Consider the following 19,820-nt stretch of genomic DNA (forward strand, 5'->3'; position numbering starts at 1 on the left):
CTGGTTACTAGATTGTGTCTGTACCTAATAATTTGTGATTTTAGTTGTCTCATCATTGTAATATTTAGTACCCTTCCATCAATACATTGAACAAATCCAGTGTTTTAAGTATATCTTATTCTTAGATCTCTTATGAGAGGATAATGAAGGCTTTCTGAACTCAATTTGCATTTACTCTCAAGTCTTACATAGGCTTTTGGGGTTTTCTCTTATATTCTAGTAGGGCCTTTTGTGAAGGCCCTGCTGGCCTTTTGCATCTTTGGAGCTCAGGTGGTGCATAGACTAGACAGCTCAATTTTAGAGATGAGGGAAATGCTAATCTAAGACAAATGCTCTTTAAAATAAGACTCCTGACAAAAAAGCTCTGCAACGCTCACAGTCAAAACAGTTGTGCTGTGTTTATAACAAATTATGAAGCAAAAAATTATATATTTTCACGGCATCGTCTGGCTTTACCAATAAACCTAGAAAGCAGGTTTGAAGACTTAAGAAATGCGTGATGCGTTGCCATCGTGCTGCCTTGTACTCTGCTAAATTCATGCATGTAGTTGATTTGAACCATTGATCATAAAGCAGAATATATACTCCCCGCTTTGCCTCTCTGGAGGATGGGCAACTTTGTTGCTTTAGCACTTTCAGCTTGAGTTTAGTATAAAGTCTACACGCTTCTCAAATGATGATACATAACATACTAACAAAAGTATCGCATTAAAGTTAGAAAGATGATTTAAGAGTATGATGATGTGAATGTGATGCCTTCTTCCCTGTCCTTTGCCTGGATGAACTTTTCCTCAGCAAATCTTCAGCTGGTGTCTCTGTAGGAGATCCTGTACTGCGTACTGGCAAACCCCTCTCAGTGGAACTGGGACCTGGCATTATGGGAGCTATTTTTGATGGTATCCAGAGGCCTCTGTCAGACATCAGCACTCTGACCAAAAGTATCTATATCCCTAGAGGTGTCAATGTGTCAGCTTTGAGCCGAGATGTCAAATGGGACTTCACACCTTCTAGAAATTTGCGGGTAGGTTCTGGTAAGCCTGTCGTCCTCTCTTGCTCCTCTGCTCTTGGAGTATAGAGCCTCAGCAGACTGTGAAGTCTGTGACTGCTGGTAACTGTGGTTACAATGAATTAAGTTCATGAAAAGGGGTGCGAGGAGGTGTTAGTGATATATGAGAGTGAGGACTAGACAAGGATCATGAAAACTTACTCTGTGTGACTTACTGTGTGTTGTTGCTGCATATGGAAAACTTTCAAAGGTTTAATGTGTTTGCAGTACTATAAAGAGCCTAGTGGAATTGCACTAAACACCAGCAGGTGCTACCTCGGCAAAAAGAATAACAACAGCACACATTTTGATCACAGTGAAGGTAGCCTTAGAAGTGGAAAATATCATAGCTTTAGCCCTTGGCATCTGCTTTTTTTTTATTATTATTATTTTTATTCCAGTCCTTCAGGTTAGTATATGCTGTCCTTCCTCTACTTAGCACATTAAGCTGAGAGGTATAAAAGGAACAAGGAGAATTCCTTGCACCAGTCAGTAATTGATTCAGTCCAAGCCTTGAAATGCTTCTGAACACACGTAGTATTGCTAGCATTGTGATGTTAGAGTAATGAGTTATGTAAATGGGCTACTGTGCTGTAGCAATGCATTTACAAAAGAAGTAATCATGGTGCTAGACTTAATAGCTATGGTTATATGATTCTTTGTCAGCATTTTTTTTTAACTAGAGTTCTCGCTTATGACTAATAGACTTGTTCTGATTTCAGGTTGGCAGCCACATCACGGGTGGAGATATTTATGGCATAGTGAATGAAAATTCCCTTATCAAGCACAAAATCATGCTGCCCCCACGGAACAGGGGTACAGTTACATACATTGCTCCACCGGGAAACTATGACACTTCAGTAAGTCTCCCAAACAGCAGTTATCAGGATATTCCATATCTCTTTCATAGGGTTGATGTACCCTTTCTGTTCTGTATGAAGCTACAAAGCCTTTCATGCAACAGAATGTCAGAGTTGACAATCACATCTGCTACCCTGCCAGCAGGGTTTTCATGGTTGTACAGTTACTTTCTCTGTTTATGACTTACCAGTGGCATTTAAGTATGCCATGTTTGCTATCCTCTAGGGATCTACAGTATCCTATGAATATGAAAAGTTCACTTCCTCTTTAAATGCATATTTTTAGTTGAAGCTCCATCTTGTATTTTTTTTCCTAGTAGTGTTCTAAATATGTGAAAGTGCGTTCCCCTGGAAGGGATGATAGGGTGTTGAAGTTGTGTCGAAGACCTAGCAGCACAGAGGATCTGAGATGAAAATTTGCATGCTGATCCAGTGTGCAACTGTTTGCTTACTTCAGATGTCTGGTGCTCTTTGTTAGGATGTTGTCTTAGAGCTGGAGTTTGAAGGTGTGAAGGAGAAGTTCACTATGGTCCAGGTCTGGCCTGTACGTCAAGTCCGTCCTGTTACTGAAAAGTTACCAGCAAATCATCCTTTGTTAACTGGCCAACGAGTGCTGGATGCCCTCTTCCCGTAAGTATTACCCTTGATTTTCTAGTATGTAAGAAATCTCTTTTAGGGGAGAGGGTGGTGTTAATTTTTTAAAGGGCAAACGGACGCCAAACCTTCACTTTGTACCTCAGCATAAATCTAAAAAAAAAAAAAAAAAAAACAAAACACCCACATCTAGCTGATAATATTGATTGATAATATATCTATATCTGCCAGGAGAATCTGTTAGTGGAAAAAGGTTAAAAAGTTAGTTTGACAAGATAGTTCTTGTGCATTAATCCAGTAAAGAATTGACAAGTCTAAATTTAATCATGCCAAATCTACAGAAAGGCTATAGCTTTCAAGCTTGGATATCTCCATTTGAGCACATGAGTAGGATCTGTTTCCGTGGTCTTGAGGTTGTGCATTTCTAGAATCACTACTTACGAAAACTGTCACACAGAATTGTAACTCAAAATGCCTTTTTAAATGGCTAACTTCCAAGGCACTGAATTTGGTAACTTTTGGTCCTAAAATATTGTGCTGCTTATTCTTATAATGCGCACTTAAGTGCAGTTGATATTCTTTTCTTGACGTTTGCATTCCGTCAGTGCTTCCAGCTGTGAAAACAACCATGTTTCAAGCCTGAAAGCATAGCTGTTGTACCAGCATAACTCACATAATTCAAGGGCAGTAGAAGGAAAAGTGTAGTTTATTCCCTCAGTCTTCTGGTTTAGTGAAATACCTCTGTGCTTCTCACCTAGAACAGAGAATGTTACTCCTGTCGTTCTGCTTTTAATTAGACAGCTTTATTAGAAAGTATATTCTGAGATGGGAGAGAGCTGTTTTTGAGTTCCTTGCAAATCAGAGTCCCTTTTCTTTACTCAGGTGTGTACAAGGGGGTACAACAGCGATTCCCGGGGCATTCGGCTGTGGGAAGACTGTAATTTCACAGTCTCTCTCAAAGTACTCCAACAGTGATGTCATCATTTATGTAGGCTGTGGAGAACGAGGAAATGAAATGTCTGAAGTACTGAGAGATTTCCCTGAGGTTAGTATGGAGAATTCATGGAGAGTAAACCATTTTGGAAAGACTTGCTATTATGCTGTATTGTAACTGAGTAAAATTTCTTATTGGTATAGTGACTTGAAAAGATCTTCCTGGCTGTAAGTTCTGACTGTAGTAGCATAAATTACTTTTGGCTCATTCAGGAATGACTTCAGTGGCCCCTCAAGAAACATCTGGGCTAGTATTTGAATGTACTTTTTAACTTGTTTAGAATAAAGCCAACATGAATTGCCTGGGTATAATTTATAAAGATATTACCTTTTATTGGTGTTTTCTCTAACTTTTCTAGCTTTAGCACATATAGCAAATGCAGCATTTGTATTTAAAGGACACAGTAGAAAATGCCTACTTTAAAAAAAAAAAAAAAAAAAAGATGCAACAGGTTCTGCCCTGCCTGTTGTTATATGTTAGTGGATTAGTTGTGGCACAGCCTTCTGTAAAATAAGGGAAAGAGCAGATAGTCTGAACTGTTAGGTTGAAACTCCACTGTTAGAAGTAAGGGGTAGAAGTCTTGCTTGTGTCAATTGCAAGATGATGATGCCAAGCTGGAGTGGCCATGAAAAAGGTAGATCCCAGGATATTTTAAAGAATTCTGCATGAATGTCAGGATGTGCATTCTATTGTTCACATGCTTGTGAGACTTCATCTGAGATATGTATGTGGGTTTATGTCCAGTTGTCAAAAATGATCTCAGATTGGTATAGGTGCGAGAAAAAACACTCTGTTTCGTCATAGACTTAGGAGGGGAGGACAAGATATTTGCCTCTTCTGGCCTAGTAAAGTGAGGCTGAAAGAAGATAATGTACTTCCTGATGCAGTGGATTTGTCATTACTCATTTGTTTGTGGTAAGAAGTGGGTTTAATAGGGATTGGCGCTTGCAGAAGGTGAAATGAGGCTGAGGTGTGTAATTTAGGGCTAAGTTGTGTGTAATCTGGATGGCAAAACTGCATAGCATCCTGAAATCTTATATCTAGTCACTGCTTTCGTTAGACTGGCTGTGAGGACAGTGTCCTCATATAAGGTGAGTACTACAGATTAAATAATTAGCTAAAGTTATCGTTTTGTCTTATTTTTCCCCTTGCATTTTAGTTAACAATGGAAGTTGATGGCAAGGTAGAAAGCATCATGAAGAGAACAGCTCTGGTAGCAAATACCTCCAACATGCCTGTGGCTGCCAGAGAGGCCTCTATCTACACTGGTGAGATTTGCAGAAGGCTGAAAAAAGTTCTGTGTGTAGAGCAAGCTATTGTGCTCTAGTATTTTCCGTTCCTGAGATGGTTGGTACCATGAAACATGCTTAATTACAGAAATCAACTCTTTCAGGCCTTGTCTGTGTAAAGTCCTAGTATCACAATTGAATTTGACTTGCTTGTATATAACTATGATCTCCACACATTAATTCTTGCTTATAAGCTGAACTTACCCCACCAGGTCTCATCTAGTTTTGCCCCACGTACTATGTAAGCTTACATTCTTCATGAATAGCTTTTTACTGACAAGTACAGCTACTCAGTGGGCAGGAATAGGGCTCTCTGAGTCGCCTGCTTTCCTTTGCAGCCTCTTAGAGGTTTGTTTTTTTAATATTTTTTAATTAAAATTTGTCAGATAAAACGTCTTTTCTGACATTTGTATTCTGGTAGCTTAGAAAGGAAGGAGACATTTTACAGTAAGAAGAGGCTGTGTTCATGGTTTCAGTGAGGCAAAGAATACTGTCAATGGTATTGCCCTGTCTCCTCAAAAAAATGCACAGAAATGTAAGATGGGCTGGAGAGGTTTGTAAGCAAAAATGGGGAGAGTGAAATGAAATAAAAAAAAAAAAAAGGCAGCATGGACATGATCTTGTGGGAAGAAAGACTTTCAGTCTCTGTTGACATGAGAGTGTAAACTTAAATTATTTATCTTGTTTGCCCCTTAGTGACAACACATGAGGGTAGAATTCCTTTCTGAACTGTATCCTGCAGCGTGCTGTTGTCTTTGTTCTAGGAATCACCCTGTCTGAGTATTTCCGAGACATGGGCTACCATGTCAGTATGATGGCAGACTCTACCTCCCGATGGGCTGAGGCCCTCAGAGAAATTTCGGGACGACTGGCTGAAATGCCAGCTGGTGAGTAGTCCTTTTCTCAATCCAGTCTTGTAAATACATCCTTTAAACTCAGAGCCTTTGACTTGATTCCTTTGTGTTGATACTTGCAGACAGTGGTTATCCAGCCTACCTTGGTGCACGTCTAGCCTCTTTCTATGAGCGAGCTGGCAGAGTGAAGTGTCTGGGAAATCCTGAAAGGGAAGGCAGCGTCAGCATTGTCGGAGCGTGAGTGTTGCATTTCTTTGCTTTGCACTGGCTGCAGTTCTTCCCGTATATCTTCGCAAGTCAAAGTACTTTCAAAGAAGAAGGCCTTGTTGCTCTGTGCAGCTGCAGAACTACAGATATGTAAATAGATGCTTAGTCTCTGTTCAGCCTTAAGTAACGCTAAATTGTGCATAGGGGCAGAAAGAATGAATGTGGACGCTAGTTCTGTGAGGTGTGGAATCACAGTCACAGCAGTCAGAGTAAGTGGCTCCAGGAAGAGTGTCATTAGCACTGTCACTGCAAAGTATGTCAAACCACGCTCAGAAAAGAAAAGAAGGGGTATTTAGAGCAGCGGTGCGGGGACGTAATTCATTATGATTCTCTTGCTGAAGAGTAGAAATACACGGAACAGCATATCTCAAGCTGTGATGGGCTGCGAAAAGTATGTGGTGCCCAGACATCATGTAGAACATGGAAATTTTCAGCTGAAGTGTTAGATGAGAACTTTGAAAAGCATTCCTGTGTACCCTAGGCTGTGGTGACAGTACTGAATCCCTTCTCACCAGTTACTGCATTGTACTGAAAGAATGACCAAAACACGAAAAAGCAAGTCCAGAGGCACTTGAAATTTTCAGGGTGAGAGAAGAGAAAATGGGCCATCACCACTTTCTTTTTTGATAAAATGTCATAGGTGGCTTGCAGTGGTATGAACTAGAAACTTATACACGAGGCAGACACCTTTTGTAGGCTGTATTTATTTGTATAATGTACTGTGGGTAAAATGGCTTTTCCTCATGGGGTCTTCAGGAGAGCCTCTAGCATCTGCAACTACTCCGAAGTCCTTTATTTGCTCTGCTTGGTTCTGCTGTATACAACATAAGTGCACAAATGCATCTGCTTTTGAGTTTGGAAGATTTTTACCTGTTTGGGAAGGCATGTCAAGCCCAAATGAAATTGAATTGGTAATAGCATAGATAAATACGTGATATTTACCTGAAATAATTTCAAAGTGGGATATTTTCTGTAAAATAATCTTTTCACTGTGTTTCAAGCTGCCCTATCGGCACACCTATTGAATCTGTTCCTGTTGAGGTCGGTTTGGTAATCCAAGCTGGAGTTACTACCTGAAGCTAAAGTGACTAAAATCATACCTTGATATTGCCAATCAGTTACTGAAATAACTATAGTTCATGGTACCCTTGATATCACCCCTGTGTAGGCATGCTGCTACTATCACCGCAGCAGAAGCTTGCGACCTATTATTTATGTGAAATGGTGTTAGCCTTTCTTGTTTCTGTGATCACTGACCTGTATAGTCACGTTTGGTACTTCAGCTTAAACCGTGACAGTGATTCTGATTACTTTTCCTTCTGTCTTCCTGCTCAGTGTCTCTCCCCCAGGTGGTGACTTCTCAGATCCTGTCACATCAGCTACTTTGGGCATTGTGCAGGTATGTCCCTCAAGCTGCAGCTCTTTTGCCCATACTGTCAGACTCAAAATCGTTGTGCTTCAGTACGTTTGTGCCAGTGGCTGTGTGAGAGCTTTGATTTGATACAGGCAACTTTTTGTAGGGTGCTTTGGAAAATGTTCTAACAGAGTTAAAAGGTGACCTTATGAGATGGTCTCTGAACTGATGTGTTTGAGAAGCCTTTGGAAGAGGAAGAAGAGGTGCCAATTCCTGCCAACAGTGACTGCTCAGGAATATCCATGTGCTTCCTGATTGCATCCCTTTGAGCTGCGCTTGAAGTGTGGCCACTCTTGGCTAGGATGGAAAGTGAAGCACTTCTAATAGGTACATCGAAACCAGGAAAAAATCCTCAGAGCAGGTGACTGGGAGAAGAATATCTTGCAACTGATTGCCCATCCCTGTTTTGGGAAAAGGAGCTGAGTTAAATAGGGCTCTGCTTAACTAGACTCCACTATTGACATTGTCTTTGTTACTGCTTATTCTCCCTTATGAGGAGTCTCAAGCTAAATTCAGCTTAAAGGAGTTCATCATTTTTTGAGATACATAGTTGAAAGACACTACTATAGTTAAATTAGCATAAATCAGGTTTTCTTTTTCTTTCTCAGGCTTCTTTGTGATAGCCTTTGCTGTGTTGTTTGCTCAGACTTGCTTGTTATATTGTGTTTTTTATGTGTGTGTTTTCATTTTGCTTTCAGTTATTTTGTTTTGCTTTCGATTCGGAAGACTAGTTGATCTGTTTGGTTCTGGCAGGTTTTCTGGGGCCTGGATAAGAAGCTGGCACAACGCAAACACTTCCCCTCTGTCAACTGGCTGATCAGTTACAGCAAATACACACGTGCTCTGGATGAGTACTATGACAAGCATTTTACAGAGTTTGTCCCTCTCAGGACGAAGGCAAAAGAGATCCTGCAAGAAGAGGAGGACCTTGCGGAGATTGTGCAGCTTGTGGGGAAGGTGAGTAACCAGCTGTGAGGAAATAGGAGGTCTGTGAGCTGTCCTCCATTTCATTACTGCAAGCACAGGCTTTTGACCATATCCTAGACTAAACTTGATGGATACTGCATTGTGAAAAAAAGGCAAATGTTCACTGGGAGATGCCAGGCTCCTCCTCCATTTAACTGTGCTTTAGTGAAGCTTTCTTGTATGTTATTTGACTTCTAATGACAAACACTTTTTTAGATTTGGTAAACCTTGGCTTGAGGCTACTTTTCTCATGTAAATTAAATTGCAGGGCATCTAATAGGTGGAGTTAAGAAACTTCGCTCCAGTGTTTAAGTCCTGCTAAAGTCCCCTTTGTTGCAAACTGCAATAGTACTCTGCTGGAAGTAGACCTTGTAAGAGAGATGATGCAGACTGATCTTTATTTTTAGTAGCCTGAAGAGTTACAATTTCTCAGAAACCATATTGCCAGCAGCAGACGAGAGGTGCTGGTATTTACAAGTTGGTATGCAGAAACAGAAGTGGTCTGCGTTTTCTAAAACTGGCGATTATCTAGTTTCTTTATGGAAACCTGTGACGTTACATATGGCTCCATTTTACAGGCATTCTTTAATTTCCTTTCTTCACTTCACTATTTTGGATGGAGTGCTGAACTTGGACAGCAAAATTTCCCCTGAGAGCTCTCAAAAGGGACCTTACTGAAAATGGTTTTAGCTTAGCACTGTAAATATGATAATTGAAAGGTACCCAGCACATACTTGAGAGTAATTTAATTCCATGATGTTTAGGTGAGTTATGCTGATTTACAAGGTACCGGTAATGCTTGGTAACATGTTGTAACTACCATTGTTTGAAGAAAGTTTGGTCCTGGTGCTAGCCCTGTTCACTACTGTTCTAGCCCAGCTAAGATGAGGCTTTTCACTAGATCTTGCCTAGCAGAGCTCTCTTCTTTAGATATGCCTTTGAAGGAAAGGGCCTTCTGCAGTTTCTTATTTACAAAAATATGTTCTAAAAGACTACTTTACAGAACAGGATAGAATCAGTTCCTTGGCACGGAAGTGATACCGAGTCCAGTGGTTGTAACTGTGGGTATTGTTCCCACCACAGAAGTACTCGGACTAGTAGAGAAGAGTGCCCTAACAGTAATAACTGTGCAGCAGGGTTGTGTCTGTCCTGCACAGTACGACATACTGTTGTCATCAACTTCTTTATTTTTCTTGAATGCCACAAAGGGAAAGCCCATGGTTAGCTGTGGAGGCTCATATCAAATCCTTAATATTACTTACTGATCTAAAATGCTCAGATCTAGCTTTTCTTCCATGGATATCAGAATTTTAGGGAAGGGCGAATAATTTTACTTCTTCATGTAGGAAGGTAATGTTTCAATGTATCTCATAGCAGCACCATGTGTGTTTTCTTTGGTGGCTCTTTCCTACCTTAAAGGAAACTTCCTTTTCATTGTTTATGATCAGGTAGGCTTAGAGTAGAATTACTGACTTTTTGGCCCATTGGGCTATTAAGTGAATTGGCTCTTCTGTAGCAGGAAGTGAGAAACATCCAAAGGAAAGAAGGTACTGAAAGATAATGGTTCTTGGCCAGGACATACTATGCTTTAAACTCTTTAAACTAAGAAGGCAGGTTTAGATTAGATGTTAGGAAGAAATTCTTTCCTGTGAGGGTGGTGAGGCACTAGAACAGGTTGCCCGGAGAAGCTGTGGGTGCCCCATCCCTGGAAGTGTCCAAGATCAGGTTGGATGGGGATTTGGCCTGGTCTAGTGGAAGTCTGTGCCCATGGCAGGGGGTTAGAACTAGATGGTCTTTAAGGTCCCTTCCAGCCCAAACTATTCTGTGATTTGAATGGAGTTGAGTACTAAACTAACAGTGGACCTTACTTTCTAGGCTTCTTTGGCAGAAACAGACAAAATTACATTGGAGGTTGCCAAGCTGATAAAAGATGACTTCTTGCAACAGAATGGTTATACGCCTTATGACAGGTGAGATCTGAATGGCTACATAGCTCTCTTGTAAATCACTAAAAACTTAGACACGTTCTGTAATGGTGTGTGCCTTTTGGTTATGTTGCTAAGGCAAGGTATGCTTGTGTGTGACAGGGAGGCACAGGAGTTACCATGATGTATTGTATAAATAATAATGAGGTACCTTCTGTGGCAGTCATCTGTCCATTAAAAAAGGAATTTTCTGTGCGTGGAGCCTCTGGATTGTTCTTATCATAAAAATACTCCCGTTCCTGTGAGCAAAGAAACTTGCGGAACTGTCGGGTTCTCCCAGGCTGCTTGCAGAAAGCCTAATCCCATAATGGACAAAACAGGAAGAAGGATTGAATGTGAGACTTGTACGGTGATGGTTACTGTTCTCCTGTTTTGTTCAGTGTTTGGGTGTTCTGGAAACCTCACTTTAGGATGATTGCCTTTGCCTCTAATAGGTCCCACATTTTTGAATAGGTGAATCATAGGTTCACTGTCTCCTTTGACAGCATGTATCAGAAAGCTGTGGAGTAGTGCAGGCTGTTATTTCAGGTGAGAATTCAGAGTTGTTGTGAAGGCAGGAGCAAAGGCTAGTCCTGTTAGTTGTTCCAAGATGCCTGATGAATCTTCTTCTGTTCCATCAGATTCTGCCCTTTCTATAAAACAGTGGGAATGCTTTCCAATATGATTGCGTTTTATGACATGGCACGCCGTGCTGTAGAAACCACAGCCCAGAGTGACAATAAGATCACGTGGTCCATCATCCGAGAGAACATGAGTGAAATCCTCTACAGACTTACCTCCATGAAATTCAAGGTATGTTTGTTAGGAACTGGCTTGCACTCCTTATCGGGAGTTACCAGGGCCTCTAAAAGCTGTTTACTCGAACGTGGTCATTGGTTGTCTTAGATATAGGTCTACTCACTGGGTTACCCTCTGAGTAACTTCGGTATCCATCCTTTATAGTGCAGCGTTCCTACTCCTCTCTTAAAACTCATGCATAGCATGCTGGTAGTAGCATTTACTGCTAGGACAGTAACCTGTGGCGCTGTCTGATGTTGAAGTAGCTAAGCAATATTCTGTAAAAAATGTGATGCTTATTTTAAAACTCTTATGAGCCAGTATCACAAATCTTTCAAGAATTAATGCCATGAAATAAAATTATGTTTAAAGTTGAGCATTCTTGTGTTGCCAGTGTTCTATTCCTGCAGGGTACTGGCTTGTTTCTGCAACAAGCAGATCCCTGGTATATATTCTGAAAACATCAAGAACGTAACAAGATACACTTGGGCATGTGAGCTTGCTTGAGAGCTGGTTATGTGGAAATAGGGGAAGTAATACTTTCATTTACAAACCCCGGCCACTAGAAGACACCTGGCATACAGCATAGCAGTGGATAGGCATGACTGAAAAATGCAATTTGTAGAATTAAAATGTTATGTGGAGGTGGCCCTCTAATACAGTAATAGTTATGAAAGAAAAAATGTGTTTCCTGAGCAACAGCCTAAAAGGCATGTGAATTTAAATGTCCTGCTGTCTGTGTACTTTGGAGCGATAGGTAATGCAATCCGTAGCTGTAAGTGCTCTGTGTTTACCAATAGCTGAGTTGACCTAGAGGAACATAATGCTGAGAAGAGAATGGTGAAGACATTTAACAGATTTCATAGCTTGACCGCTGTTGCTTCTTACAGGGAAGGCCTTGCAGCCTCAGAACAAGGCTGATTGTTACAGTATTTGCCCTTGTCCTTCATGAAAGGTATTCTGAGGAACATGCAGCTGTTCAAAGATGTCCTTGAGCTTGTTATGATTTCACAAGGCCATTTTAATTAACTGATCAACATCTGAGTGATAGCAAAGTAACTCTTGCATTTACAAGGAATGCACCCCAAAAAATACAGCAGAGCATTTCTCTGAGTAACAAGAACCTTACTCCATTTGCTCTCGGGACAGGAGCTGGTATGAATTACTGCAGCTCTTGGATCACACAGTATTAAAAAAGACGCTAAGTGTTATTGGATCCTCTCCAAATCAGTTCCTTTTCAGTAGGTAAAGTAAGCACTGCTCATGCAAGTAATTCTCTGTTCAGTATCCACTCTGCCTGCTCGCTGAATGTGGAAAGTGGATGAGATTTAAATCTTGTGGCTGTTGCTGAGACAAAGGACTGACAGAAAGCAGACACAGAGCTATAAATGCCTGCTCTGTAGTTAGCAGGTGTTAATGCTGAGGTCAAGAAACTATAGCACTGGCAAAGCAGGGTTGTCTTGAGTACCGGAGGCTTTTCAGGACTGATCTGTTCATCCACTATGTTGTTTTCCAGGACCCTGTCAAAGATGGTGAAGCAAAAATCAAGGCAGACTATGCTCAACTGTTTGAGGATATGCAGAATGCGTTTCGCAGTCTGGAAGACTAGACTCGGCCTCTGCGACCACTCCGTTTTGTCCTCTGAATTCCTCATCTCAACTCCTCTGCTTCCCTACCTTACAAGAATGATGCAACAGTACTTGAGTTGATAAATAGCCCTATGTTTCCCTGTTCATACTCAGTGTCTTTACAAAACATTCCTCTTAGTTTGTGTTCAGCATTGCTTTGTGTGTCTGAAATGGTGAGTGACGTGCGAATGGGCCCGGCTGAGTGAAGAAATGCTGTTGTACACTTCTAGGGCGGGAAAAAATTCAGCTTGCCCTCTCCCAGCTCTCTTGGTAAGCAGTCTCTGGCCTTGGGACCCAACCAACTGAGCTGCACTGGCAGAGGAGGTGTAGATCTTAATGCAGTCATGTGGTACGGTCTGAGCTGGCAGTGGTAAGGGCATTTAGGTCTAGCACTTTGCTAAGTGACTATTATGAAACTCCCTATTCTTAAACAGAATTTTTGACCATACTGTGATGACCAAAGTTCTTCACTACCCTGTCCTTTCTGCGACCTTCAACTGAGCCTGTCGCTATCGAATTGTGGTAGTTCTGGCTCTCTCCAAGAAAGGACTGACTAGAAGATGAGCGTGTACAAGTAGCCAGTATGCTTTTGTACACTGGAGAAACAATTTTATTTTCCTACTTAATACAGATGGGACTGTTGGACTGAGCATCAGCTAAAGTCAAAGCCATAGGTGCTCAGTTTCCAGCAGATTTTTGCCTTCTTGCATCCCACTCACCCCATAAAATTTCACAACACTCAGCTGCTTTAGTTTGTGAAGCGTGTTACTGCTGCTTCGTACTACTGGCCATAACAGGCTGTGGTGATTCCACGTGTGGACCAGGAATACAGTCCTTCCTAGGTGGTGCTCTCTACCAACACTTGCCTCCAGTGCAGTGTCCAGGTCGTCTTTAGGAAAAGAAAAGCATGTGCTTAACCTTCCCGCTCCACCTCTGCCAACTTGGCCTGTTTGGCAGTGGCACAGGTCCTCAGTTCTTGCATAAAAATATTATATGATGTTAAGCTTCTGGGGATAGGGGGTAAGGAGGAGGAAGGTCAACAGTACAAAGCGTATTTACTTCTGCCTTCTTGATTATGATGCAAGAGAAACTGGTGACTTCTGCACTATGCTCTGGAAGCACAGTCTGTCAAGCAGCTGAAATTGCTTTGTCTTGGGCTTGCTTATTGGCAAAACTAGTTTGAGATGAGGAGTGAGCATAGAGCAGCCTTCCTGTCGAACTTCAAGTGCCAGCACTCCTATCATTGCTGCAGAGAGAGGAAAAAGATGCTGTCATCTTCTCCAGTCTTTGAACTCTCACTTGTGTCACATAGCATCTAACACTTCTTTGTCGTGCAACACTGTGCCAGGCTGGCATCTGCTGACTTGTTATGGTCACGAAACAGTAACTGTTGTGGATGACACTGGTAGTGGCATGGTTGTGTAAACGTTCATTCTGCACTGAAGTGTTTTTCCACCAGCTGCCAGCTTTGAATAGTAATGGTGCAAAGGGATCTTGGAGCTAAGGACCAAATGCTGCCACTTCCATTACGGTATCAGCTCGCTGTTTGCCATGGAAAGCCCAGCCGAAACTTAAATGGATTTACTATTCTTGGTTCTCCAAAAATAAACTACTACTACAGCTGGTATTCTGGTAGTGAATGGTTAGGTTTACAGTTCACTAAACTTTCAATGAGTGCTGCTTATTTTAACAATGAGCATGTGTGAATGAGTAGTCACCACTCAAGCTCTTGCTGGATTCCTCGTTGTTCATACCCTTCAGCACTGTACTATGTAGCATTTCATGCTAGAAAACAGATGTTCTTATCTCTTTAAATAGAGGATGTTATAAACTTTACAGAAGATGTCTAAGATAATGCAGTTCTAATATTTATTGTGCTGTACCTGGCCCTGACGTGTGACCAGTTCAAACAGTTTCATATATATTTTTGTCTTTTTTTTGTTTTGTGTCTCAGTTTTCAGTGTTGAGATTCTGATGTTCACTGTGTACTGCAAGTCTTCCCTCCACAGAAGTGGGAGGAATGAAATGATGGGCAGAACCCAGCCGCCTACTTTATCTTGTATATTTCATAATGTATGTTGCTGGAAATTGTGTAAAAAAAGATTAAAAAATTGTTGAAGTCAATGAGAATAAAATGGATTTAATGTAGCTCCTACCCATCCCATTTTCTGATGTCAAACCAAAGCTGTGCCACAGTGGTGTTCACAGCATACCATAAGCAAAGCATACACCTTCCTTTAAAAATCTTACTTTTGGGGTCTTTCTAAATCAACTTGGAATAAACTTAGCAGGGGCACTTTACTCAGTTCCCCCACTCCAGTAGCTTACACAATCTCCTCAGACATCATCTGAAAAGTGTCATGTTGCAGTGTATGTGCTTTATTGTAATAGAAGTATAACTGTGATCTTGCTGTGACACATGCTAATGCAACACCTTGTGAAGTGCCTTAACATTGGCACCATTACTAAGCCTTGAAGTATCTCCATGCCTTGTACATCATGTTGTGGAATATATCCCTCTTAAAATCTGAGATGCCTGTTTTAGGTAAATTGTTCTGAACTCCTGTATCAGATTAGTAGCGCTATTGTCCACACCCTTAAACTAACGTGGTAATGTTCTTCCTATATAAGGATTTGAGACCTTCTGTAAATAGTATATTCTCACTCACATGCACATTTCTGTACATCTTTGACCACTCTGCAACACCTCTTTAAGGGACATGCTTTGCCTTTATACATATATATACATATATATATATACACACACACATATATACACATGCATATACATCATGTATTAGAGATACTGAAAGTGAGAATTGAGGAGGTTCAAGTAATTCCATTGTATTACAAAGGGGGTGCGAGTCACAACCTCAGTTCCGGCAATCCCAGGCTACCCAGCATTTCTCTGTGGTTGTTTAGAAGTCCATCAAGAGGCATGATGAGTTCAGGTTTTAGCAGTGAGGAGGTTACCAACTGGCAGCGTTCTCACTTCATCCACTCTACTTTTGTGAATCTGGAAGGCAGGAGTCACCCAGCGGCCACAAGAACACTGCTCACCCCGCCAGCTAAAGGAGCCCAGCTTAGATGTGCATTTGGGACACAGAAGCTGCAAGAAAAACAAATGAACTGTTATAAGCTGCATTCAGATGTAGTTCTATGTAAAATGTAATTCTGTGGTACATTAAGTTATGGCAACCTGCACTAAGCCAGCTCCTTCCCATGTATCATTTCACAGAAAAACAGTCTGAAAAACAGGCAAAAAAAGAAAGCTAAATAGGCTGGTGCTTGCCATGCCCTAGGGCGCAGGAGACAGCTGTGCTGGCAGAAGGGATGGCGTGGAAATGCAGCTAATCAGACCTGGTTTGGTTCCAGGAGTTATGCCAGTCTCTTGGACATCAGAAAGCCTCAGTCAGCCTGAGACCACAGCAGGCTTTGTAAGTCTCACAAACCCGTTCTCATACTAAAAGCAAACACCAGAATATCCTTGTCCAACACCCTTGCTAGTGTTCTCAGGCCAACAAGATCTCTAGCTCATTTCCTTATAAAAGGATATTTCACATTTGAGAATCTGTCTGTAATCTGCAAAATTGATTCAGGAGAGGCTGGGAGACCTAGGACAGTGGGTGGGGACCTTCACATGAGGGAATAGCAAGTTTGTTTTGTCTTGGCAAAAAACAAACAAAAATAAAGCACATTCACCTGTCCTTCCATGACTCCTAGTAACGCTGGCTCCATCCACTGCACGGGCTCAATGAAGTAAGAGGTACACTTATCAGGGCCACCACCACAAAGTTGCGCTGACTCCGTTATTCTCTTGTGAACAAAGGCTGTTGGTCCATCTCCTTCCACATGGGACAAAATGCTGGAACTACGGAATAGAGAGCGCCTGTCCTCCACGACAGAAGGGGGGAAAAAGCAAGAAAAAGTAAAATGCTTGTTTTTACTGGGGAAACTTACAGACAGTGGAGCACAGGTACACAAACCTTTTGACAATATGTAAATAAATAGGATTACATATCCTACATTCTTTTCATTTAGTCTGAAAAGTCAGGAGGTACTGACTCTGTTTAGGTCTGCTTCTTAGCAAAACTTACAATTTGTGTAGTTTTCAGCTATATGCTGTTTCCGACATATATCTTTTTTAAAATAGTTCCCACCTACTGAAATTTAAAATCTAAGCTCATATGCTTGAAAAAAATCTACATCTAAGAAGCAGCAGGACTTTGTATTTTACTTTATAATCCATAAAAAGTAGTTAAAATTGAGTCAAGTCTTTTTCTGGAGAACATGATTTTCAAAAACAAACTAGAAATTACAGTTTCAGAGCAAGCAACTTCACAAAGCCAAGCAGAATTATACCTTCCCGTACAATGTGATGAGCTAGGCTGCACAAGTGCTGTTCAACTTCAAGTTTTGTATTTCACAATTTACTTCTGTTTAATTTCTGTGGCATATGCTATATGGAAATTTACGCAAGATCTTATCCCTGTTCTAACAATAATGACATACCCACTGATTTACACAGGCTATTTTCCTTTTGAGATCATTTCAAAATGCTATGTTGTGGGAAATATGAATGGTTCAATACCTGCATTTCCTGCATCTGTAGAGAACCTCTGTGTTCAGTGTTTGACACATATTGGTTGGATCATCAGCGAAGACTTCTCGAGGTAAGTCTTGAAGTTCTGCAAAGCAGACAATATTAAGTTGCGAATCAGATCAATAAAGCCATGATACGCATTACAGTGGGAGAAGAGAGCACTATGCCTCTGCCCCAGTCACCGTATGTAAAAGCTACTTTCTTCACATTACTTTGTTCACTCAACCATTCCATTAGGTAAGCTCAAACTAAAACAGCCTCATCCCACCACAGTCAGACTGGGATTCACTTAGCACAGTGAAATGGAATCTATAATGTGGCCTTAACAAAGGTAAATTAGTTGCCTTTTGCTCTGCGTTCTCATTTAAACAGGAAATAAAAGCATAGGAGGAATTGTTAGAGAACAGTTCATCACAGATTCATTTCTCAGACACACCTCAAATACCCTGTTTTCTCCCACTGATGAGACAATATGATATGAACGTTTGTCTGGCCAACTCAAGGCCAGACAAACTACTATGCCCAGCTACTTTGAGCGCAGTACTCACAGTCAACAAACACTGAGCTGAGTCTGTAAAGTGGCGTAATTCTGATGTGCTTGTGTGCATTTAAGGACAGATGCTCGTCCCACCTGAGATGTTCTATGGAAGGACATCCACTGGTTTGCTGTCCATGCAGAAAGACATCAAACAGGCTCTGAAATTAGTGTGGTTTTTTTTTTAAATGATCTCTGAACCGTGTCCCACCACCATACTCATATGCTGCCCTCCTACAGCACACAAGACACATGAGATCTTCCTGATGCACAGCTAGTTAAAGACAGTCACAAACCACAGCAACACAGTTCAGAAACCACAGATGGGGGCACATGACTTAAAACTGCTAACAACGGTAACTTAAAGTAACCACACATCAGAAAGACCCACCCGGATGCCTGGTGCGGTCCGTGGGGCAAAAAAGCAGAGAGCAGAAAAACCGTATGATGCTGTGATCACCCGGCATCAGCCACCCAGGCCTTTGGGAGACCACAGCGGCAAGTTTCACCTCCAGCTCGAGCGCCACTGGCAGGGGCGGCGCTCCCACAGCCCCCCCGGCTCCCCCACTCACCGGGGTACCTCTCCCTGAGCATCTGCAGGCGGTACCGCTTGTACAGGGCGCTGCCGCTGTCCACCGTGCAGCCCATGGCCTCGTAGAGCTTCAGCTGCCCCTGGAAGCCCGGGTTCACCCTGCGGTGAGAGAGAGGGGCGCGGGCTGAGGCCGGGCGGGGGGCAGCGCCCCTCACTCCGCCCTTACGGCCGGGCACTCACTCGGCATCGGGCTTGGCAGCCCTGACAGCAGCGTACGCCTCCTCCCAGCCGAGCCCCTGCGTCTTCATGAGGTAGGCGGTCACCACGGCCACGCTGCGGCTCACCCCGGCCTGGCTGCAAGGGAAGGCGCGGGACGAGGCGAGGCCGGCCCTCGGCGCCGCCCGGGGCTGCCAGCCCCGCCGCCGAGCCCCCGGCCCCGGCCCTCACCAGCGGACGAGGGCGGCCCCGCCGCCCGCCCGCGCCGCGCCGATGAAGGCGGCGCACTCGTCCAGGCGGCTCAGCAGGTCGGCGCCGGGCTCGTCCCGCGCACGGACGTGCAGGGTCCGCACCCCCGGCACCGCCGGCGGCTCCTCCGCGTCCACTGTGAGCACCGCCACCACCCCCGCGGCCGCCAGCGACGCCGGGGACGAGCACGACTCCGCGCCGCCCACGTAGAGCCCCGCCGACACCGCCACCATGCCGCCGACATCGGGCTCCCCCGCAGCGCCCGCCATGGCCGCGGCCCGGCGCCGCCCACAAGATGGCGGCATCCGCCGGCGGCCGCCCACAAAATGGCGGAGGGGGGCGGGGTGGGGCCTGTGCGGGTGTGTGAGGGGCGGCTGGCAGCTGTCGGAGACCGCGGCGCGCTTCGGTGTTTGGCTGTGGTTCTTTTTGCCGTGGTGGTAGCGTAAATGGTCTCCGTATGCCTAGGATGGTTTCTGATAAAGAAGGCATGCACAGAGTTTGGTAGAGGTTTTCCACAGATAGCATTTTCCCTTTCTGCCCAAAGGGGTTTTGGCACAGAGTGGCATTGGGAAGCATAGGAGGCACTCCTTCTTCTACCCCAGGTCCCCCCCCCCCCCCCCTTTTTTTAAACCTGTATTTATAAGGCGTTGTAAGGCGAGAAGTAGTAAATGGCACATGTTCAGTGCTGCCAGCCTTTCAAGTGCTACGATGAGGCTGTGAACATTCCAGCTCTGGAATTCCAGTTACAGAGAAAACCATGAAAGCATCAAGTATTGTGGTCTTACAAATACTCAGAAAACAGGCATCATTAATAAAACTCCTGATACATTGCTGAAACAATGGGGTCTGAGTGGACAAACGGATTAAAGGTGAGATCAGTCACTGCAGGAAAGCCTAGCACCTACACTTTTTAAGATTTCTGCTATCCTGCCTCAAAGTAGTCCTGTGATATAACCATTACATTCAGTGAGGAAAGGAGACCTGGAGGAGTATTTATCTAGGAAGCCTCTGG

General features: G+C 43.1%; 2 protein-coding genes across 7 annotated transcripts in view; one reads left to right on the plus strand and one right to left on the minus strand.

Annotated features, from left to right (window-relative positions):
* The window catches only part of ATP6V1A (ATPase H+ transporting V1 subunit A), a 30,393-nt gene extending 15,596 nt beyond the window's left edge, over positions 1 to 14,797 (plus strand). For all 4 annotated transcript variants that reach the window (XM_048047630.2, XM_066990419.1, XM_013196365.3 and 1 more), the window contains exons 4-15: positions 807 to 1,021; positions 1,768 to 1,905; positions 2,384 to 2,535; positions 3,382 to 3,544; positions 4,653 to 4,761; positions 5,547 to 5,669; positions 5,759 to 5,873; positions 7,239 to 7,302; positions 8,071 to 8,274; positions 10,159 to 10,253; positions 10,889 to 11,060; positions 12,562 to 14,797. In XM_048047630.2, the coding sequence (XP_047903587.1) occupies positions 807 to 1,021; positions 1,768 to 1,905; positions 2,384 to 2,535; positions 3,382 to 3,544; positions 4,653 to 4,761; positions 5,547 to 5,669; positions 5,759 to 5,873; positions 7,239 to 7,302; positions 8,071 to 8,274; positions 10,159 to 10,253; positions 10,889 to 11,060; positions 12,562 to 12,654 (1,643 nt within the window). In that variant the 3' untranslated portion in view covers positions 12,655 to 14,797. The remainder of the gene's footprint in view (positions 1 to 806; positions 1,022 to 1,767; positions 1,906 to 2,383; positions 2,536 to 3,381; positions 3,545 to 4,652; positions 4,762 to 5,546; positions 5,670 to 5,758; positions 5,874 to 7,238; positions 7,303 to 8,070; positions 8,275 to 10,158; positions 10,254 to 10,888; positions 11,061 to 12,561) is intronic.
* Positions 14,798 to 15,447: 650 nt separating this feature from the next.
* Positions 15,448 to 19,349, minus strand: DUSP12 (dual specificity phosphatase 12). 3 transcript variants are annotated; one of them, XM_066990420.1, is made up of 6 exons: positions 18,791 to 19,349; positions 18,584 to 18,697; positions 18,384 to 18,483; positions 17,265 to 17,361; positions 16,376 to 16,562; positions 15,448 to 15,782 (listed from the first exon to the last, which is right to left on the minus strand). In XM_066990420.1, the coding sequence occupies exons 1-6, from the start codon at positions 19,331 to 19,333 to the stop codon at positions 15,621 to 15,623; spliced, it is 1,203 nt and encodes a 400-aa protein (XP_066846521.1). In that variant the 5' UTR covers positions 19,334 to 19,349; the 3' UTR covers positions 15,448 to 15,620. The 3 variants fall into 3 exon arrangements, with proteins under 3 accessions (XP_066846521.1, XP_066846522.1, XP_066846523.1); XM_066990421.1 differs by having other exon boundaries at positions 18,384 to 18,502; positions 18,791 to 19,113; XM_066990422.1 differs by lacking the exon at positions 18,584 to 18,697 and having other exon boundaries at positions 18,384 to 18,502; positions 18,791 to 19,113.
* Positions 19,350 to 19,820: the final 471 nt, after the last annotated feature.

Source organism: Anser cygnoides, chromosome 1 (genome assembly GCF_040182565.1).
Source record: "Anser cygnoides isolate HZ-2024a breed goose chromosome 1, Taihu_goose_T2T_genome, whole genome shotgun sequence".
Lineage (NCBI taxonomy): Eukaryota > Metazoa > Chordata > Aves > Anseriformes > Anatidae > Anser > Anser cygnoides.